We start from the raw sequence: 17,553 nt of genomic DNA, 5'->3' as shown, positions 1-17,553 counted from the left end.
AAGCCCCCGCACTGAACCCGCACCTCACCCGTGACGCCAGGGAACACGCGGTGCCCAGGTCATTCCCGACAGCAAAGGGGCAAGAAACTCCTCGGCGTTTGATTTACCACGCACGGAGCGTTTAGTTTGACCTCTGCAAACCTTGGGAGCCCCGGCGTCTAACCGGCCCGGGGCTGCAAGGAGGATTTCCTCAGGCCAAAAAACCCACCAGCAATCGGGCAAGGACGGCGCGCGGCCGCGCGTGCGTGTCTGCTCGCACGCGAGGAGCAGGCCGCTTCCGAGAACACGCGAGGCCGCCAGCCCTCGCCGCTTGCGAGTCACGCAGCGCCTCGGAAGAAACAGTCCTCACGAAAGCCAAAGGCAGCCCGCCCCACTTCCCAACGGTTCCGAATTGCACAGTGTAGGTTACTCAAAGAACACTAATTAATGACTAAGAAGCAAACAGGGCCCCATCCTGGCACAAAGTCACCATGACTCATTTTCTGTACCTACACGGCACGAGCTCAGCCCCCTTCTCGCATGGATTTGGCCCTGTACTCGCTCCTGCCCGTGAGACACTGAAAAAGCATGAAGTACAGCAAACGTAGTTAATTACAGTAAGTTACTATTTATTTACATGGCGTATTTTGTAAGTGGAATTCATCTTTCTTTTGTCCCAAAGCCATTAGCGTGCTGTCATCTTCTGGCGGTGCGTGTGTGAGAGCACGACGGGTTAGTTCAGCGGCTGGTGTGACAGCCTGGGACGCCTCCCTGGTGAATCACACGCTTGTGTTGCTGCGGTACATTTCAGTCGGACACGTCCATCGATTCGCTCGGACTCGATACCGCCAGCACGAAGTGCATCTGCAACACTAACTTGGCCAGATAAAATAACTTCTAAAGAGGTAAATAACTTCCGAAGGTAAAATCTATGTTGATGGAACACCTAATATATTATTTGTGTTATTGTTTTCTTTTTAAATAAAGCCAGTCTTTCATTCCTTATGTATACAAATCCTCAGTGATTTTATGAAATTATGATTACAGAGAATACAGGCATCTGGAAAGAAACTGTCATTTTAAGATGACATAAGCTTTACAGTGCATTTTGAAAATGCTGCACAGCTGCGTTTATAATGCAGGGAGAATACGGCATTTCTACAAACAAATTACAAAAATTGAGCTTCATGAAGTTGGAGCTGACTTCTTACAGAATGACACAACAGAGCCTGAGTAAAGAAGGCATCTGTATCTACAGGAGCTGAAAACAAATTAGCATCTGCAAATTAATTGAATTCTTGAGTGTCTGAAACATCAGACAGGCACAGCCTTGCACTCTGTCTGGACTCGACAAAACAAGAGCTTTACCAAGCACGGTGACTGGCAATGTGTCATATCCTCATTTAGTGAGAAAGAGCTGTACGCACACTTGCATTTATCTTCTATTACCAGAACAGAAATTATCTGTTTGGAATAGCTCATTTCATGCATGAGATATAAATAAGTAGCACATATGGCTGAACTACACGCTCAAGTACGCACGACTCCCACTGCAGTGGGATTGTAAGGATGTAACTGAGGAAAGAAGGAGGCCTGGAATAAGCATCTTTCTCAAAACAAATGTATAATTAAAGGAAATACATCACGGCACACCAGCAGATCATACACCCACTTCTGAGGCTGCCCCACACAAATATATAAAGAAACTATGACCACCATGAAAGTATGATCTCATTTTTAAATACACGTTTAAATCTTAAGCAAGAGAAAGCAAGCTTTAATTATTTCTTTCAGATGGTAAACTGCATCAGAGTGAATGCAGTAATTTACAATTCTGACTTGCAAATAATGGAATAATCAGTATGCACACTTCACTTATTTGCTGATGAAAGAAGGGAAATGTCTTTGACTTAAATGTCCATGCTAAAAAAAAAAAGTTCTCGGGCTCCAACACATTTTTTTCTAGTTACAAAAACAAGACCTCCTTTTCTACCTCAATACTTGCACAATGAACATTCTTAACTTCTTAAAACACATGCCATTACAGGAAGGTTAGCTGTCCTTTTCTGATGTTCTACATGAAGTGAAATCAGCAAGCGGTGGTAGGAACTGGAAGGAGGCTGGGGAGCAAGGCAGCACACAAAAGGCGCGTGGCATCTTCTCAGTTCCTCTGAAGCCATTAACTCCCATGTCTATCTTGCATAGACTCTTGCTCTCTCCATTTCCAGCAAGAAGGAGAAGGGAGAGGCACAGTCACAGCCACAAGCTCTTATTTTAGCTAAGTATATTTCTGCCAGATAATCCAGCAGAAAAGCAAGCCGTTAGACTCCACATTCTCTGCCTTCCATGACTTTTCCCCTCCCAATAAGTTTAAGAGTGGTATACACCACTATTTTAAGATCAGGCGATGGTAAGAAGGTTCCAATATAAGCCAATTACTATAGAGACCCAGAAATCAAAGTCTATAACCGTTTCCACAGCTGTATTTCACATGTTCTCAGGATGCCTTTACCTTGCAAACTGCCTCTTCATGACCTTTGCTAGGCTGCTGTAATGAAGCACTCCCTTTAAGGTACACATCGTGGAAGAAACAGCGAGAAACTACCATCAACTTATTTTTCAAGGGGAGAAAAAAAAAAAAAAAAAAAAAAAAAGAGGGCCATGGTGATGGTAGGTGTGCCTGCTTACCGCAACACATGGGGAAAAAGCTATGGTTCTTATCACATAACGGTAAAACTGACCTATGGTAAAAGATCTGCCATCAAATCAGAGGGAAAACCTTTTGGCAGTGGCTAGCAGTGGGTGTGGGGAAGTCCTCTCATTAAAGATTACAGCCCCCTGCAGATGCGGTTTTGGGGACGTTGTGGTTTGACTATGGTTGGACTTGATGATCCTAAAGGTCTTTTCAAACCAAATGATTCTATGATTCTATGAAAAACAATGCGGTATATAGACGAACATGTTTTAAAACCTTTTTCTCCTGATTCTTTGTAACCAGGAAAAGTTGTTAATGAAACTAAAAATACTTCCCTGCCTTCAAGATATCTTTCTTAACTGCACTATCTAGTTCAGTCAACTGTCCAAAACTTAACATGCTTACATTTTCATTTTCTCAATTATGGAACAGGTAAGCATTGAAAATACTGAAAAGAAAAGGCAGGATGTTATGTGGCACACACCTTTCCATAGTATCTAAGTCAGCCTTTCCAGAAAAAATGATTCAAGGTCATCATACCAAACCATCAGTACTGCAAGCCTACTTTTCATTGATAGTACGATAATTCATTTAATTGATAGTATGATAATCACGAAACCACCGCTATCATTCAAAAATCTTGCTAGTCAACATGGAAGTTGCATGACGGAAGCTCTTGCTTTCAGAAAGTTATATTGGTTGGAAGTTAACTTATTTTGAGATTACATGTAACACTGTTCTTAGGTGGTCAGTATTGATTTTAAGGCATAAAAAAAATTCCTCTTGTGAGGAATCTCAGTGCTACTGTTCCCAATGTGCTTATATCCTGTATGTCTAAAATAATCTACCTCACTTTACACAGCAAATCAAGAAAAGAATGAAGTTGACTTCAGTGGTATGAGAGTTTCCTCCAAGAAGTTCTCTAATCTCCGATTTCATCAATCACTACATAACATTTTACATTTTTTATTTAAATTGCTTTTTCGCACTGGATTTTCCACTACTTACAAGCAAAGAAATCAATATATATTATTACTACATAAAATACTGAAATCTACAGTTCCAGGCTTTTTTTTTTTCTTATGAATATAATTATATTACATATTTTCTTCATCTTAATTGTCTGCTATAACAGTTAAGCAAAAATAAAGAAATGAGACATATCCAAGGTTAAGCAACAAATCAGTAGCAATGGGAAGAGGACACAGGTCCCTTGAATCACACAACAGCACTCGACACATTGAATCAACCATTTAGCACTTCAAAGTCAAAGAGAACATACAAATGCCTCTTTCTTTGCTATGTTGCAGCAGACACGAATGCTGAAAATCAGAAAAAGGAATGAAAGTTGTTATTCGTAAGCTACTGAATCATTATTATTTGCAGTAGGAAACAGACTGCAAAGTTATACCACCTTTATTTGAGTAAAAATACTAAACTTCTGACTTTGATTTAGCAGTGGAAAAACAATCAATCTATGAATGTTCTACAGTACTGAACAAGAGATGTACATTTATTACAGAAATCGATATGAAACTCAGGAATTCATCTATGTAGTTAATTTTTACTGTAATGCCTTGAAATTAACCAAAGAGATGGTTCTTTTCCATACCAATACTTGATGACAAATGCTAATCACTTGCAAATAATGTTTCAAGCCCTACCCCCGTTCTGACATGGACATGTGCCAGCAAGTCAGGTTAGGTAAGCACCAAGGGAAAAGAAATGTCAATGATGCAGACATTTTTTAAAAGTTAACAGATGGCAAAAGAGAATCTTTGATCAGTTCACCCTGTTATCAAGATGTGCTAACTCTTCCATACCTGTTAGACTTCTGCAATAGTCCATTTTTCATAATGTGTCAACCTATTATATATAGATTTTTTCCTCCCTTATGAGTTGCATAATTAAATATTTATAATTTTTATTTTCTGTGCATATTTCTATCCTTCCTCTTAATACTAAGACTAGTAATTTTGATTGGTTTTTTTTCAGAAGTGAAGAAAGTGCTTGCTGTGTTTATATGAAGGTGAAATAATGCAAGCCAGTTTTCACTAATGAAAAGGAAGAGAGAGGAGGACAGCAAAGATTTACTCAACACCTATATTTGGGTAGCCTTTCCTGGAGTGACACCTCGTGGGCTACATCTCGCTTTGTTCTCTCCTGAAGATTAAGAGGGCAGAAATTTCAAGGTCCAAACATGCTGAGATGAAATTTTCTATTTAATTAAAGTCTCCCTCCACTGGAAATGCTCAGCATTGACCAAACTTTGGCCACGCTGGTACATCTAACTTCAGGTCAGAAGGCAGTCCTCCTGGGAGTGGCAAATGCTACACGCTACCACCTAGAAAAGAAGCTGGGACCCTGCTTTGCTGGGGGGCACAGAGGGGGCATCTGTGTCATGTATCTAAGTTTTTAAAAATGGCTGACTTCCACATACTGTCAGAATGAAGAATTGCTTCTGAAAATGCCATTATATTCAGAGCAAGATGATCAGTAAGTAAATAACTACAGTAATTACTATGCTTCCATGTGCCCTGCTGCTATCAGATACAGCCAGGAGTCTTAGCTAAGCAGTATTGCTTATCTGACTGGTAGGTGTATTTGGCTCTTTGGGGGACAGCAATGACCTAAAACCAGAGTTTTTAAGAAAAATATAAACACAGATTATTATTCTGGTACTATCCACAAGCAAGTAAAAAAAACAACAAACCAAAAAACCCACCCTTATCTGCTTACACACGATAATCTAGAACTGGTGTAAATAGAAGATGGGTAGTTTATAGTCTTTAAAATAAAAATCTTCTTGCTAGTTAAATGACATATTCACTGTGTGGTGGTGATTTTTTTAGTAAACCCCCATATTCTCTTTTACACTGCTCAAAAGTATCAAAACTAGAGTAGTTCCAATTCATCAATATTGGTAAATAAAACCTTTTGAATCCAGATGCAGCTTAAACATTTGGGGCCAGCAGTAACAAAAAGAAATAATAATTTCCTTGGTCTCAAATTCACCTTTTAATATCTTCTACTAGTTATTAAAGGTTTTAAATGCACACCATTCTGTTTCTCTTATTTAATAAAACCTGAAAGTTTGGTGAAAACAGAATTTCTCAGAAAAAAGATCATGTATTACACACATGAATATCACCACACTTCTAGTTATTATCAGATAGTCTCATCTCTGTAAGTGATTTATGATTCATATATTTGGACAGGGAATGCATGATTCAAAACCAGGCCTTTTTCCTGGAAAATGTGTTAGACTTAGTAATTTCTGCAGAGATACCTTACTACCCTAGGACTGCAGTCTTAGAGGAATGGACCTAGAACTTTGGCCTACACGTGCAGCCAAACACTTCAATGCTTTTATCATATCAGTACAGCAACATTATACAACTTAAGCTGAAGCATTACTGACTTCCCATCTATCTTATGAAACAAGAAGTAATTTTATCACAAAATAGAAACAGAAAAAACCTGTATCAGTCATACTCAGGCCAGCAGTCTCTCAAGAAGTCATCTTTCTAGATGGAATTTTCTTCTGCAGCTGTACTATCCAGTGTTGTACTAGTTTGAGAGGAAAGTTAATGATGCTTCAAAACTAAAAAAAACCCAAACCAAATCCAAATCCCAATACCTTCTTCTTAAAATGCACGTAGTGAGCATTTGAGGGCATCAGGCATAAATTAGGAACAGGTAACACATTTCAGTAAACTAAAAAAAACCCCAAAAGTCTAAATAGTGTTTTGTGACTGGAGTCTGAAGACAGTCATCAGTGTGAAGAGGATTTCTGGAAACTGCCTCTTGTTCAAAATTAAACTTCCTGACTTGCTCACCTGCAAAGTGTCATGTATCCATTCATGCATCTGTTACAGACCAGAGAGATGCTCTGGGACATTAAACTGATTAAAGCATCCATCCAATTTTGAAGTTGATTTAGATAATGAGTTAATACATAAGATGATAGAAAATACACCCACAATGGGGACATGCTCATTTGGTTTATATGGCATTTTGTTGAACTGGTGCACCCTCTTGTGGGAGTCTCTGAAATCAATATAAGCCACGTAGAGTTAGGCCAGAGCAACACTCATCATCCATCCTTAAGTAATATGAGCAGTACAAACTGATTCATGTAATACTATGTAACTTTTGAGATTTTTTTGAAGGTTAATTCTAAAATGCTGATGATTCTGGAACACATGGATCCTGCCACAAGGTAAGTAGTAATGTGTGGATGGCAGTGCTTTGTTTTTACTCCTTTAGGCTGACTCCTATTTAAACTAAACAGTATGGGAATGTTCCTTTATAATGTGGTGTTGGCCAACTAAAGTTCTGACAGTTCTAAAATTAACAGCTAGTTCTATCTAACAGACAGGTAGTTTACTATTTATATGCAAATAATGTCCATCTTCAACAAAAATTCCAACAAATTATAAAGGGACACCTGGAAGGTAACAGTACTGTAGTATTTTACGTCTGAAAAAAAAAAAAAGCTAAGAGCTGCTCACTATAGCAAAACTTCATTAGAGCTTTAGTTACCCAGTAAAACAGTGATTCTACAAAGACCTGCAACACCCTCGAAAAGTTGAAGGCGTGAATGAAGATCTCTGTAGACATCCCTTGAAAAGGTCAAACCTTACAATATAAAACGGAGAGTTATAAATTTTACTGCCCTTTCTTCCAAGCTCTGCATGATACAAACAGCAAGGAGGAAAATAGCAGCCTTCACATCTTAAATTCAAAAGAAAATAAGTGAAAGGAAGAAATTAACGCTAAATTCAGCAAAACATTTTTATTCTAAGATGCAGGAGATGAAGAATAAATATCTGAAGCTCAGGAAATATTGTTAATGTTCAAATGCTCAGACTTAATTGTGCTCATGAAAATGGCAATAATAATGGAAATTATTCACAAACATATCATGTGCATCCCATGGGCTAGGCATAGTTCTAGATCAGCTGTAGGAACACAGTAAACTTCTAACCCTGATTAATGACAAAAAACCATCTGGAAGAAAACGGGTTGAGTCCTTCATTTTGCCTAATACATATGTATAAGCAACCAACTAGAAGAGACGCACACATTGCTTTAGAAATCCTGCATGTCTTCCTTCAGTACTGCATGGCTTACAGCTTGTCTCAGTGTTGACTCCCAAAGCCTCCCTGCTGTGGATACTGTGAGCAGCTGGATGGATACAGTCTGCAGAACACATAAATAAAACCACATCATTAGATAATACGCAGAAAACAGCAAAATGATTGCTATATTCATCAGATGTTCTTTGTCTGAAATAGCCTAAGTGACTATGAGTAGGAGAGATACTCCGTTCTACGTTTTAGAATGAGAATATGCATTTGAAAGACTATTTCTTTATGGAAGAATTATTGAGTAGGAGTATACTACAAATGCTTTATTTCTAGAATTCAGCAATCTGTGTGTTGCTGAATTCAGCATTCCAGAAGGGTATAGAATACTGCCTTGCTATAGTAATTCTGTTCATAAAGATTTTTTTTCTTTTACATTTCCTAAAGTTTTTTAAATTAGGAAAAAAAGGTAACTTGGAAGAATTTCCTCTAATATATAGGTCCAGGTTGAGTCTAACCATGATTGGATAGCTAGGAAACACACAAAGCTAATTCTGTTTTCTGTGGATGGATTAATTTCCAATCTGTACCAATACAGCATGAAATAAATGAACCTAAATCAATTCTGCCCAGAGCTAGGTCAAATCTGCACCATGCTCAGGATCACCACGTGCACGTAGCTTTACTGCTGCTAAGAGCAGTTCCACACAGATGCGCTACAGAAGTTTTGAACTGCTTTCCCATAGCATGGACTTTATTACATTAAGCTCAGTAGATCCAACCTGGAAAAGAACTAGACCACTGCAGACACCTGAGTGGCTGTCCGTAGTTAGCCTGGCTCCTGTCCTACTCATCAGGTCTAGCTCCACATCCAAGTCCCTGGATTCAACGCAGCTGCTGCTGCAGAGCACACCTGCACATACCTTCCTCACGACAGATACCCTGTGAGAGCTTTCTGTCCCAGCTAGGAAGTGATGCCCTTCTCAGTGCTAGCACTGCTACACCCAGCCTGACTCCTACAGAATCTTCAGTATTAGTATTAACTGTCTTTCTTCTTATCTTGAGACTTTTTATTAAGTATACCTGAGCTCAGCCATTACCTAAAGTTGTAAAGCCGGCTGGATATGATTCCTATGGCTTGAACAGGCATACTCTATGCTGGGTAAAAAATTGGCTGGATGGCTGGGCCCAAAGAGTTGTGGTGAATGGAGTTAAATCCAGTGGTGGCCGGTCACAAGTGGTGTTCCCCAGGGCTCAGTACTGGGGCCAGTTCTGTTTAACACCTTTATCAATGATCTGGATGAGGGGATTGAGTAATTTATCCTCAGTAAGTTGGCAGACAGCACCAAGTTGGGTGGGAGTGTTGATCTGCTTGAGGGTAGGAAGGCTCTGCAGAGGGATCTGGACAGGCTGGATGGATGGGCCAAGGCCAATTGCATGAGGCTTAACAAGGCCAAGTGCCCTGTCCTACACTTGGGTCACAACAACCCCATGCAACGCTACAAGCTTGGAGAAGAGTGGCTGGAGAGCTGCCCAGCAGAAAAGGACCTGGGGGTGTTGGTCAACAGCAGCTAAGTATGCGCCAGCAGTGTGCCCACGTGGCCAAGAGGGCCAACAGCATCCTGGCTTGTATCAGAAATAGTGTGGCCAGCAGGATTAAGGAAGCAATCATCCCCCTGTACTCAGAACTCGTGAGGCTGCACCTCAAATACTGTGTTCAGTTTTGGGCCCCTCACTACAAGAAAGACATTGAGGTGCTGGAACGTGTCCAGAAAAGGGCAACAAAGCTGGTGAGGGGTCTGGAGCACAAGGCCTAAGACGAGCAGCTGAGGGACCTGGGGTTGTTTAGTCCAGAGTAAAGGAGGCTGAGGGGAGACCTTATCACTCTCTACAACTGCCTGAAAGGAGGCTGTAGCAAGTTGGGTGTCGGTCTCTTCTCCCAAGCAATAGGAGAAGAGGAAAGCGATAAGACAAGAAGAAATGGCCTCCAGTTGTGCCAGGGGAGGTTTAGGTTGGATATTAGGAAAAATTTCTTCACCAAAAATGTTGTCAAGCACTGGAACGGGCTGCTCATGGAAGTGGTTGAGTCCCCATCCCTAGAGGTATTTAAAAGAAATGTAGATGTGGTGCTTAGGGACGTGGTTTAGTGGTGGACTTGGCAGTGCCAGGTTAGCACTTGGACTTTATGATCTTAAAGGTCTTTTCCAACCTAAATGATTCCATGAACTTCATTCTGTACAGACCATTACAGTGAAATGGGTATTACCATGATGAGTTCAAATGTTTGCGATCTCCAAGGCTAGTCTGCATCACATATGATTACAAATAACCATTCAAAAGATAAAATAGTCAGAAACACCCCTTTTTATCCACTCAGCCAAACATTCTTCACATGATACTTGAGTTTCTATTTCATTCCTCTTACTTTAGATATTAGCATTTTAGGAGCCACATAGATGGCCAACTCTTCTGACCACACATTATAGGCTAAAATTTTCCTATGGCTAAGATCCAGAAGACATTTACCAAACTCAAGGCTGCAGCAGCGGGAAACCCCAGAGATAACTCACAGGTGGAAAGTGACACCAACCACCATGAGATCCTCCCACACTGCTAAAAGATGGAGCAGTAGTGGGTGGGTGGGTGCCAGGATGACACATTTCAGACTCAGAAATCCCATCTGGCTGACTTCCTCCCACTAACAGGGATTCAGACTACTGAATTAGACCAGCACAATCCCACTGCAATTAACTTGATATCACCCCCTAGTGTGGGGACTACATATGAACTGCTTATAATCTGCTTGCTGTTAAAAACACAAAAGGTGAATATCCCACATTAAAATGATTGTTTCTGATTGCTTGGCATCCTTTCTGACTGAACATATAATCACAGGCAGCAACTAAATCAATGGGCCCAACAGGCAGCAACAAACCTGGGCCGTACATCAGCGCTTCATCACCTCAAGTCACACCCTTAGCTTATTTTGCTATCATCCTGCCTACCAATTGTCTTCCACTTACACAAAACACAATTTGGTAGGTTTGCTTACATTAAAGGCTCATTCATTCAATTTCCTCAGTCTCTTCTAGTGCAGCCCTTGCGCAGAAGCATTAATGAAATAGCTTCCAGGCTTACTGTCACCTTGTATTTCTCCACCACATTATAAAAGGCCAGTGGGACTTGTAAGAAAGCTTACAGTACCCCCATGATAGGTGGCACAACCATCAAGAGTCCTCCTAGCAGGTGAAAGTTACTGTTCCTCACTGGCCTCCACACCACAAATGGCATGACTGCCGTCCTCAGATCACACCTGGCTGGAAAGTGTACATGCACAGCGTCAGTCTGCACAAACCTCCACAGGACCCAAAATGGGATTTTGTGCTTAACCCAAATAAAAAGTGAGAGATATGCAAAAGGATGAAATAAACCACCATAATTTTGCATTTCCTGCTTTCAGAAGCTTTTATTTGGATTATCTGGGGGATATGCCTTCAGATCTCAAAGCAACAGATGTCCCAAGTAGTGAGTATTAGGTTCATTCTTACCTGCAGAGTTTAGTTATTTTCCAAATATTGCATTTGATACTGCTTTTAGAAAGCGCAGTCAGTTCCATACTCTATTTGGGATAAATGCTGAGCAAACCAGCCCCCCAAGAATCTATTTATAGATATTATTTCATTCATTTGGTCTACATGCGGAAGAACCTATCAACCAAAACTTAAAAAAATGCTGAAGAAAGAAACTGGAGCAGATGAGATCATTTCAAGACACCAAAAATGGGTCACATATGCTACACTGAGCTCCCTTCAGATACAGCAAGTGTCACAGAAATCCAGCAAGCTCCAGCTTTCAGAAATTAAAGGTGAGCATAGCAATCCACTATTTCAATGCAATATCCTCAGAAGGTAAAAGAGAACAGCTCATGAAGCAACAGCACTGGATAATGTACTCTACTTTGCTCACCTCAATGATTATTGCAACTATCTTCCCTTTTCCTAACACAGAGAAGAGTAATTCAGACATTCTCCTCCCCTTACAGAGTCACAGATTCTTCCCAAATTCATACCCAGATAAGAAAGCTACCCTCTCAAAACTGTCTGGAAACAACACTGGTTCAAGACAGTGCCATTCCAACCCCCAAACTACACCCCACCCCTACCCGTGCTCTTTTAGGGGCTACATTCTAAACCACATCGAGGAATAGATTTGGCTGAAAAATAATACAGCCAGATTACGTCTCCAATTTTAAACCTCAGACATCACAGAATGCTTCAAAAAAAGCACAGCACACAGACGAATTGGAAAGCTCATCCACCTATTTCACACAAAGATAGCAGAAGCCACTCAGTTTAGGAACGTCATGCATGTTTATTCAAAGAAGGCTTTTCTTTTGTATTTCAACAATGCCCTAGCAGCTGATCCAAAGCTCCAACACTAATCCCTCACTGCATGATAAATTTCAATACATCCAAGTAAACATGGGGATTTCAGAATATTAGAAGAGTTCAATTTTGAACAAAGAGGGGGTTTTCAATCTTAACTATAGCGAAGCTTTTGCTTTGCTCTAATTTAATTCTTGGACATAGTTTAGTCCACTGACTCTGGAACACATACCATTGAGAAAGTCAGTTTGAATTTAGATTTAGATGTGAATGTGAAAACCTAGCAGTTTTCAAAACTGTGGAGTTTATTTCCCAACTAATAAGTGTTGGGGAGGATGGGGGGATGCAAGAGGAAACATGGAGAGAAATCCATCCAGATTTTCTTCTAGCCATAATGAGAAGAATACACAATTTCCCCTGAGAATCGCAATAGACAGCTGCAAGATTAAGTCTCAGTCACAAACTTTTTAGGCTGTATCTACACTACTAGGAAATGTTCTCAATTTCAGTGAATTACTTAAAACAGAGTAGACTCAGGTCTTCCACATGTGAAGTTAAATGGTTCAGCTAGAACAATTAAATAAGGGCAACAGGAAGTGATCACCCCCAGAGGACTTGGCAGTGAAATGGTTACCAAAAGCAAATAATAAATATTGTTTCTGTGCTTAATAGAACCCCTTTAAGAGAAGCAAACAAAATCAGAATGCTTCGTAAGTAGGCAGCAAAATTAACAGCTGCAAGGTCAGCCAAGTTTATGCTTTAGCTTTGGATGTAGGCTCGCAATGTAGTTGCATATGGAAAATAAAAAGGTATTTTCATACGAGTGGGATCATTCTTCTGGCTGTGCTATGACTTAAACTAAAATCCATATAGTACTAGCATATAGATAATGAACTGAAAAAGATGCAAGAGACTGCACAGATGCTTCAACTCCACAGTGCAACATCAAATCCAGGGTAAACACCGACACAAGGCCGAAGGCACAATATGCTTTTCAGACTAAATTAAAGAGAGAAAAACATACACACCCCCAAGTATAACAGAATATACACCACTGGTACTATTGAAAAAACCACGTGCAAGCATTTGAGATGACATCAAAGAAATGAGACTCTCCTTTTCTGAAAGACAGCTGGACTCATTGCTGTCTTACATTCTATAACCGGCTGAAATAAACAATTTTAAAATATCAGGTATCTCTTAAATGTATCTCTGAAGATTTACTCTGACAAACTAATGTTATAAAAGCAAAGAACAGAGAGGGTGTATCAAAGTCCATGTTGAGAACATTTGTTTTGTTATAGATATACTAAGGGTGTGCACTGTAATTCCACACAGCACACAATGTTCTACATTACTTTACACAGAGATCAGCTATTATCACCACTGGGGTGACATGTATTTTAATCACAAATATTATTTTCTGTGGGACTCAGAGAGGATTCTCACCAGTCAGTATTTCTTTTTGATACAACTGTTACTGTTGGAACATGATCCTGATCACTAGCCTGAAAAAGACACGTTTTTGTCTGAAGGTTTTTAAGAATTCTTCTGTTAAACAAAATGTCAGCTATCACAGTAACTAATGACAGAGCAATTCACTTAGCCATAAGAAATACTAGAATGTCCTAATATTAAACACTAGATGACAGCAAAAAATGGCCCCATTTGGTCTGTTCATACACAAGGTATTAATCTCAAGAGACTTTTTTCACAGGTTTTGCAAGCTAAAAACCAGTCATCAGAACCTTTAAACTAGGTTAGAAGGACTGTACAACCCATCAAGCTGTAAGAGCTTGTAATCTTTTCAGCAGAGCTATGCCAAGAAAGAACTATAGCTCAAAGCGATACAGAATTTTCAATATTGTTGAGAAGTCTCACTCACAGAAACAAACTCTGGGTGTTCCAAGGGTACAGGTAGGCATAGCCGGGCAAGCGTAATCAGAATCTGACAGAAGGGTCACTGTACGCAATGTGAAGAAACACAGCAAAGGTAGTTTGAAAGAACTGCTACACAAGATTCTGTAATATACTAATTCGGTGGAATGCATAAACAAAAAGACTGAGAGAGAGAGGAATAAACAAATGTTCAGAAAGTTACTAACGAATGACCAATAATAATCAAGATGTTCAAGACTGTTGGCTACACAAGTACAGCTACATAATCTCTGGCATCACCTTAGGAATGCCCAACTCCTCCCACCCCACATGCAGTCCAGACATCAGTTACGCCTTGGGTATTCCTGCACTGACCTGTTGGAGACACAGGGGAGAAAAGGAACCGTTATTGGGCCACAGCAACTCCATGTCATTGTATTGCTCTTTGCTACTGGAGCTACAAGGAGTCTTCAGTCCTAGGGAACCTATTCCTGGGGCCGTTAATGGTGACAGAAAGAACCACCACAACAGCTTACTGGTTCTGTTCTTGACCCACCTGAGGTTGCTCCCTGTCCATGCTGTCTTACAGGAATTTCCTTTTCTGCACATTAGGGATTCTTTTAGGATTTCGACACCTAAAGGAAGAGATGGCACAAATTAACCAACCTAGTAATAAGTTATGGATTCATTAGGGGTTTGGGGAGGGGGGGTTGGTAAGATAGTCATATTAATGAAAACATTCTTAGACCTTGGGACATTAAGATTCATCTTAGCACAGAAGATGACAAATAAAACTTTGCTAAAGAGCAGACTTATTTACTGTTAATCACCTGTCTTGGGAGATTCTACCTTCCAATCCGACACAAGCGTGTTTTGGAGTCTGTACTTCACACAGATAAGTGACAAAACAAGCCCTGCTGGGAAAACCACTGCCCTCATTTAAAATTTTCAACTTGATCCTGCTTAGAGATTTAGAGAAAAAAATGAGAGCAGTAAAGATAATCCATGTATTTCCAGAATTTTTATCGCTGCTTCTGTGCTTTAGAAAGAAACATACTTTGTAAGTTACGAAGATAACAGCATTAATAGTTCTGTTATCAGGAGAACTTTTGATTTTGGGTCATGGAGCCATTGTTCCTCTGATTTTGATGCCTTATGTTCCCAACAGCTTCCAAATGAGGATTCAGACAAGATGCAGTCAGCACAATGCAGATTTAGGCACTTAAACAAAAACTTGAATTGTTTTGACAGAAATCGGTGGCCCAATTTACTTTTGGGAAAGCAACTATGACATATTTAAAGTGAGTATGAAGCTTCAGTGACAGTTTTATTATATGCAGTGTTCTGCTTAAAGCTACAGTTTGCCAGTGCCAGGATTTTTAAAAAAGCAAAGTGCTCATTTGTTTTTTCAAGAAAATCATTCATCATTTCACTGCCTAAAACAATGTCATACTTCATCTTAATGGAGAGACAGATAGTCACCAGGCAGATTGTGTCCCAAAACGACAGCATCCTTCCCATGTAAACCCAAACCAAGAACAAAAAGTTAGACTTAACTACATTCCACCACAACACAAAACAAATTTACCCAGATGCAAGAAGGAAGTCAGAGATTGATTACATCTGAATCTTGAAACAATCTTAATCTTTGCCACAGCTTCCAACTACTTCATATGACTCTGACAATATTCTTTAATAAGAAAATTCTCATGATTGGCAACATTGACCAAATAGTGGTATTACGCATCTAGTTTTAACATGTTATACAAAGAAGCCAAGACTGATCTCCACTCCTGTTGGAGTGCCATCCTCAGCACAGATTTCAGAATGCCACCTAGCGGGCAAACAGCATTTCCCACCAGTGGAAGCCAGAAACAACCCAAGCCATTTCAGAACAGGTTAATATAAGCCTGAGATGCAGGGCACAAGGAACAGAGACATTAGAAGAAAGAGGTAGCCACGTGTTTCATATAACAGATACTCATAAAAAAGAACCTATTAAAGTCAGGCAATTTTGCAATTCCAGTGAAATCTATGCATGCATCTTTAGGTGCTTAAAGATCTTGAAATAACAATCCACTAAAACATCTCTGATGGTCTCAATAATTTCCACAGAGGAAATGATTTCATTAAAAAAGTCAAGCTCCTTATTATTTTAAAACAAATTTTTTTTTTTTTTCTTTTACATTTTAAGACAGCCACGGAAGTATTTATAAATGGAGAAAATACAGCTCAAATAATATTATAATCTGATTAGGTGTGGAAGCCATCACCAGCTGCTCAACGGCATTAAAGGCATCTATGAAGGACAATGCCCCAGTTAATAGCTAGGTGGAAGAAAGCCAGAGATGCTGGTTAACTGTAGCCACGGGGAGACACGCACCACCTGCCCATTATGAATCCCAAAGGACACAGGATTCCCAGGAATGGAATACCCATCACTGGTAGGTGACCTGTGGCATTACTCCTGAACACGGGCGGGTATCACTGCCCGCGTGATGAGGAGCAAGGGGTGGATGAGGGGGGAAGGCTGGGTCCCCAGCTGTGGCACGCAGGTTCGGCTGCCGCTGCTGTGATTGATCAGTACTCACGGGTGTTTCTGCTGGTACTCAGAGCTCCCACACTTCATTTGATCGGCTGATGCATTGGCTACCCCAGCTTGGGAATGCCTGCTGTGGACGTGTTTCCAAGCCAAGAAGGAAGGTCTTGCCAGCAAACTCGTAACTTCCATAGCTGCCTGTAGATAATACGACATTAGCGATACCATTCTGCTAGCACACTACGTTCAATACATTTTGAATCATGAAAATCCACTCTCAGTTTGGTCTTGGAAATTTATTACAAGGTTAAACAGCAGAGTCCTACTGCACTTAAACATCTTATAAAACTCTATCGTAATGAATTGTTATTTTTGATCCTATAAATTTAACTTCATTTCCAGCTAGCATTTCCTTATTGCATGCACCTCATCTCTTTTCTTGCAAGCAAAGAATATTAGTAATTGGGTGGAAGTAAGTGGGAAGAATGACTTTTAATTACATTTTTAAAAGATACACACTTTGTTGAATAGTTTCCTCAAAAAACATTTCAAATATTAAGGAAAAAAAATGCTGTCCCAGGAGACAAAGAGTGCTAGTCACCCCAGGCCATCAGGACATCCCTACAGCTGTACCACAGCTGGAATCCCTCCGTGCTTTCAAGCAAGACATTACTGTTCATCCCCCAGATTTCTGCAGGCTCCCACATGCGGTTATCACCAACTGCAGATGGACTCTTAAAAAAAAAAAAAAAAAAACAAAACTGTGGGACCACTTTCATCAGCATCCCAAGCTGGGGAGGGAGGGAGAGATTGGGGGCCACTTCGTAAAGTTAAAACAACAGATGTATAACTCGACTGGAACGCGTTAAGAAAGAACAAGATGCCAACAATCGCACCAATTCTGCGGGAGCTGGAGTTTTCTTCCCGGTAAGAAAAATCTAAGGGGAAACACGCCGACTGCCGGTGGTGCCTCGCTCCTTCCCCGCG

The 17,553-nt window shown here is 40.2% G+C and overlaps 1 protein-coding gene across 2 annotated transcripts in view; it reads right to left on the bottom strand.

The window, feature by feature from the left end:
• Positions 1-17,545, bottom strand: part of LOC104122319 (TCDD inducible poly(ADP-ribose) polymerase) — a 42,273-nt gene extending 24,728 nt beyond the window's left edge. Inside the window, exons 1-3 of one of the 2 annotated variants that reach the window (XM_035889985.1) lie at positions 17,463-17,545; positions 16,619-16,764; positions 14,584-14,662 (exon numbers count right to left, since the gene is read on the bottom strand). In XM_035889985.1, coding sequence (XP_035745878.1) covers positions 14,584-14,604 — 21 coding nt within the window. In that variant the 5' untranslated portion in view covers positions 14,605-14,662; positions 16,619-16,764; positions 17,463-17,545. The remainder of the gene's footprint in view (positions 1-14,583; positions 14,663-16,618; positions 16,765-17,462) is intronic. The other variant, XM_009634426.2, reaches the window with a different exon arrangement.
• Between the last annotated feature and the right edge of the window lie 8 nt (positions 17,546-17,553).

This window comes from Egretta garzetta, unplaced genomic scaffold (genome assembly GCF_000687185.1).
Source record: "Egretta garzetta isolate BGI_Z169 unplaced genomic scaffold, ASM68718v1 scaffold172, whole genome shotgun sequence".
Lineage (NCBI taxonomy): Eukaryota > Metazoa > Chordata > Aves > Pelecaniformes > Ardeidae > Egretta > Egretta garzetta.
The sequence above is the reverse complement of the archived record's forward strand: the minus strand, read 5'-3'. Positions and strand labels throughout refer to the sequence as shown.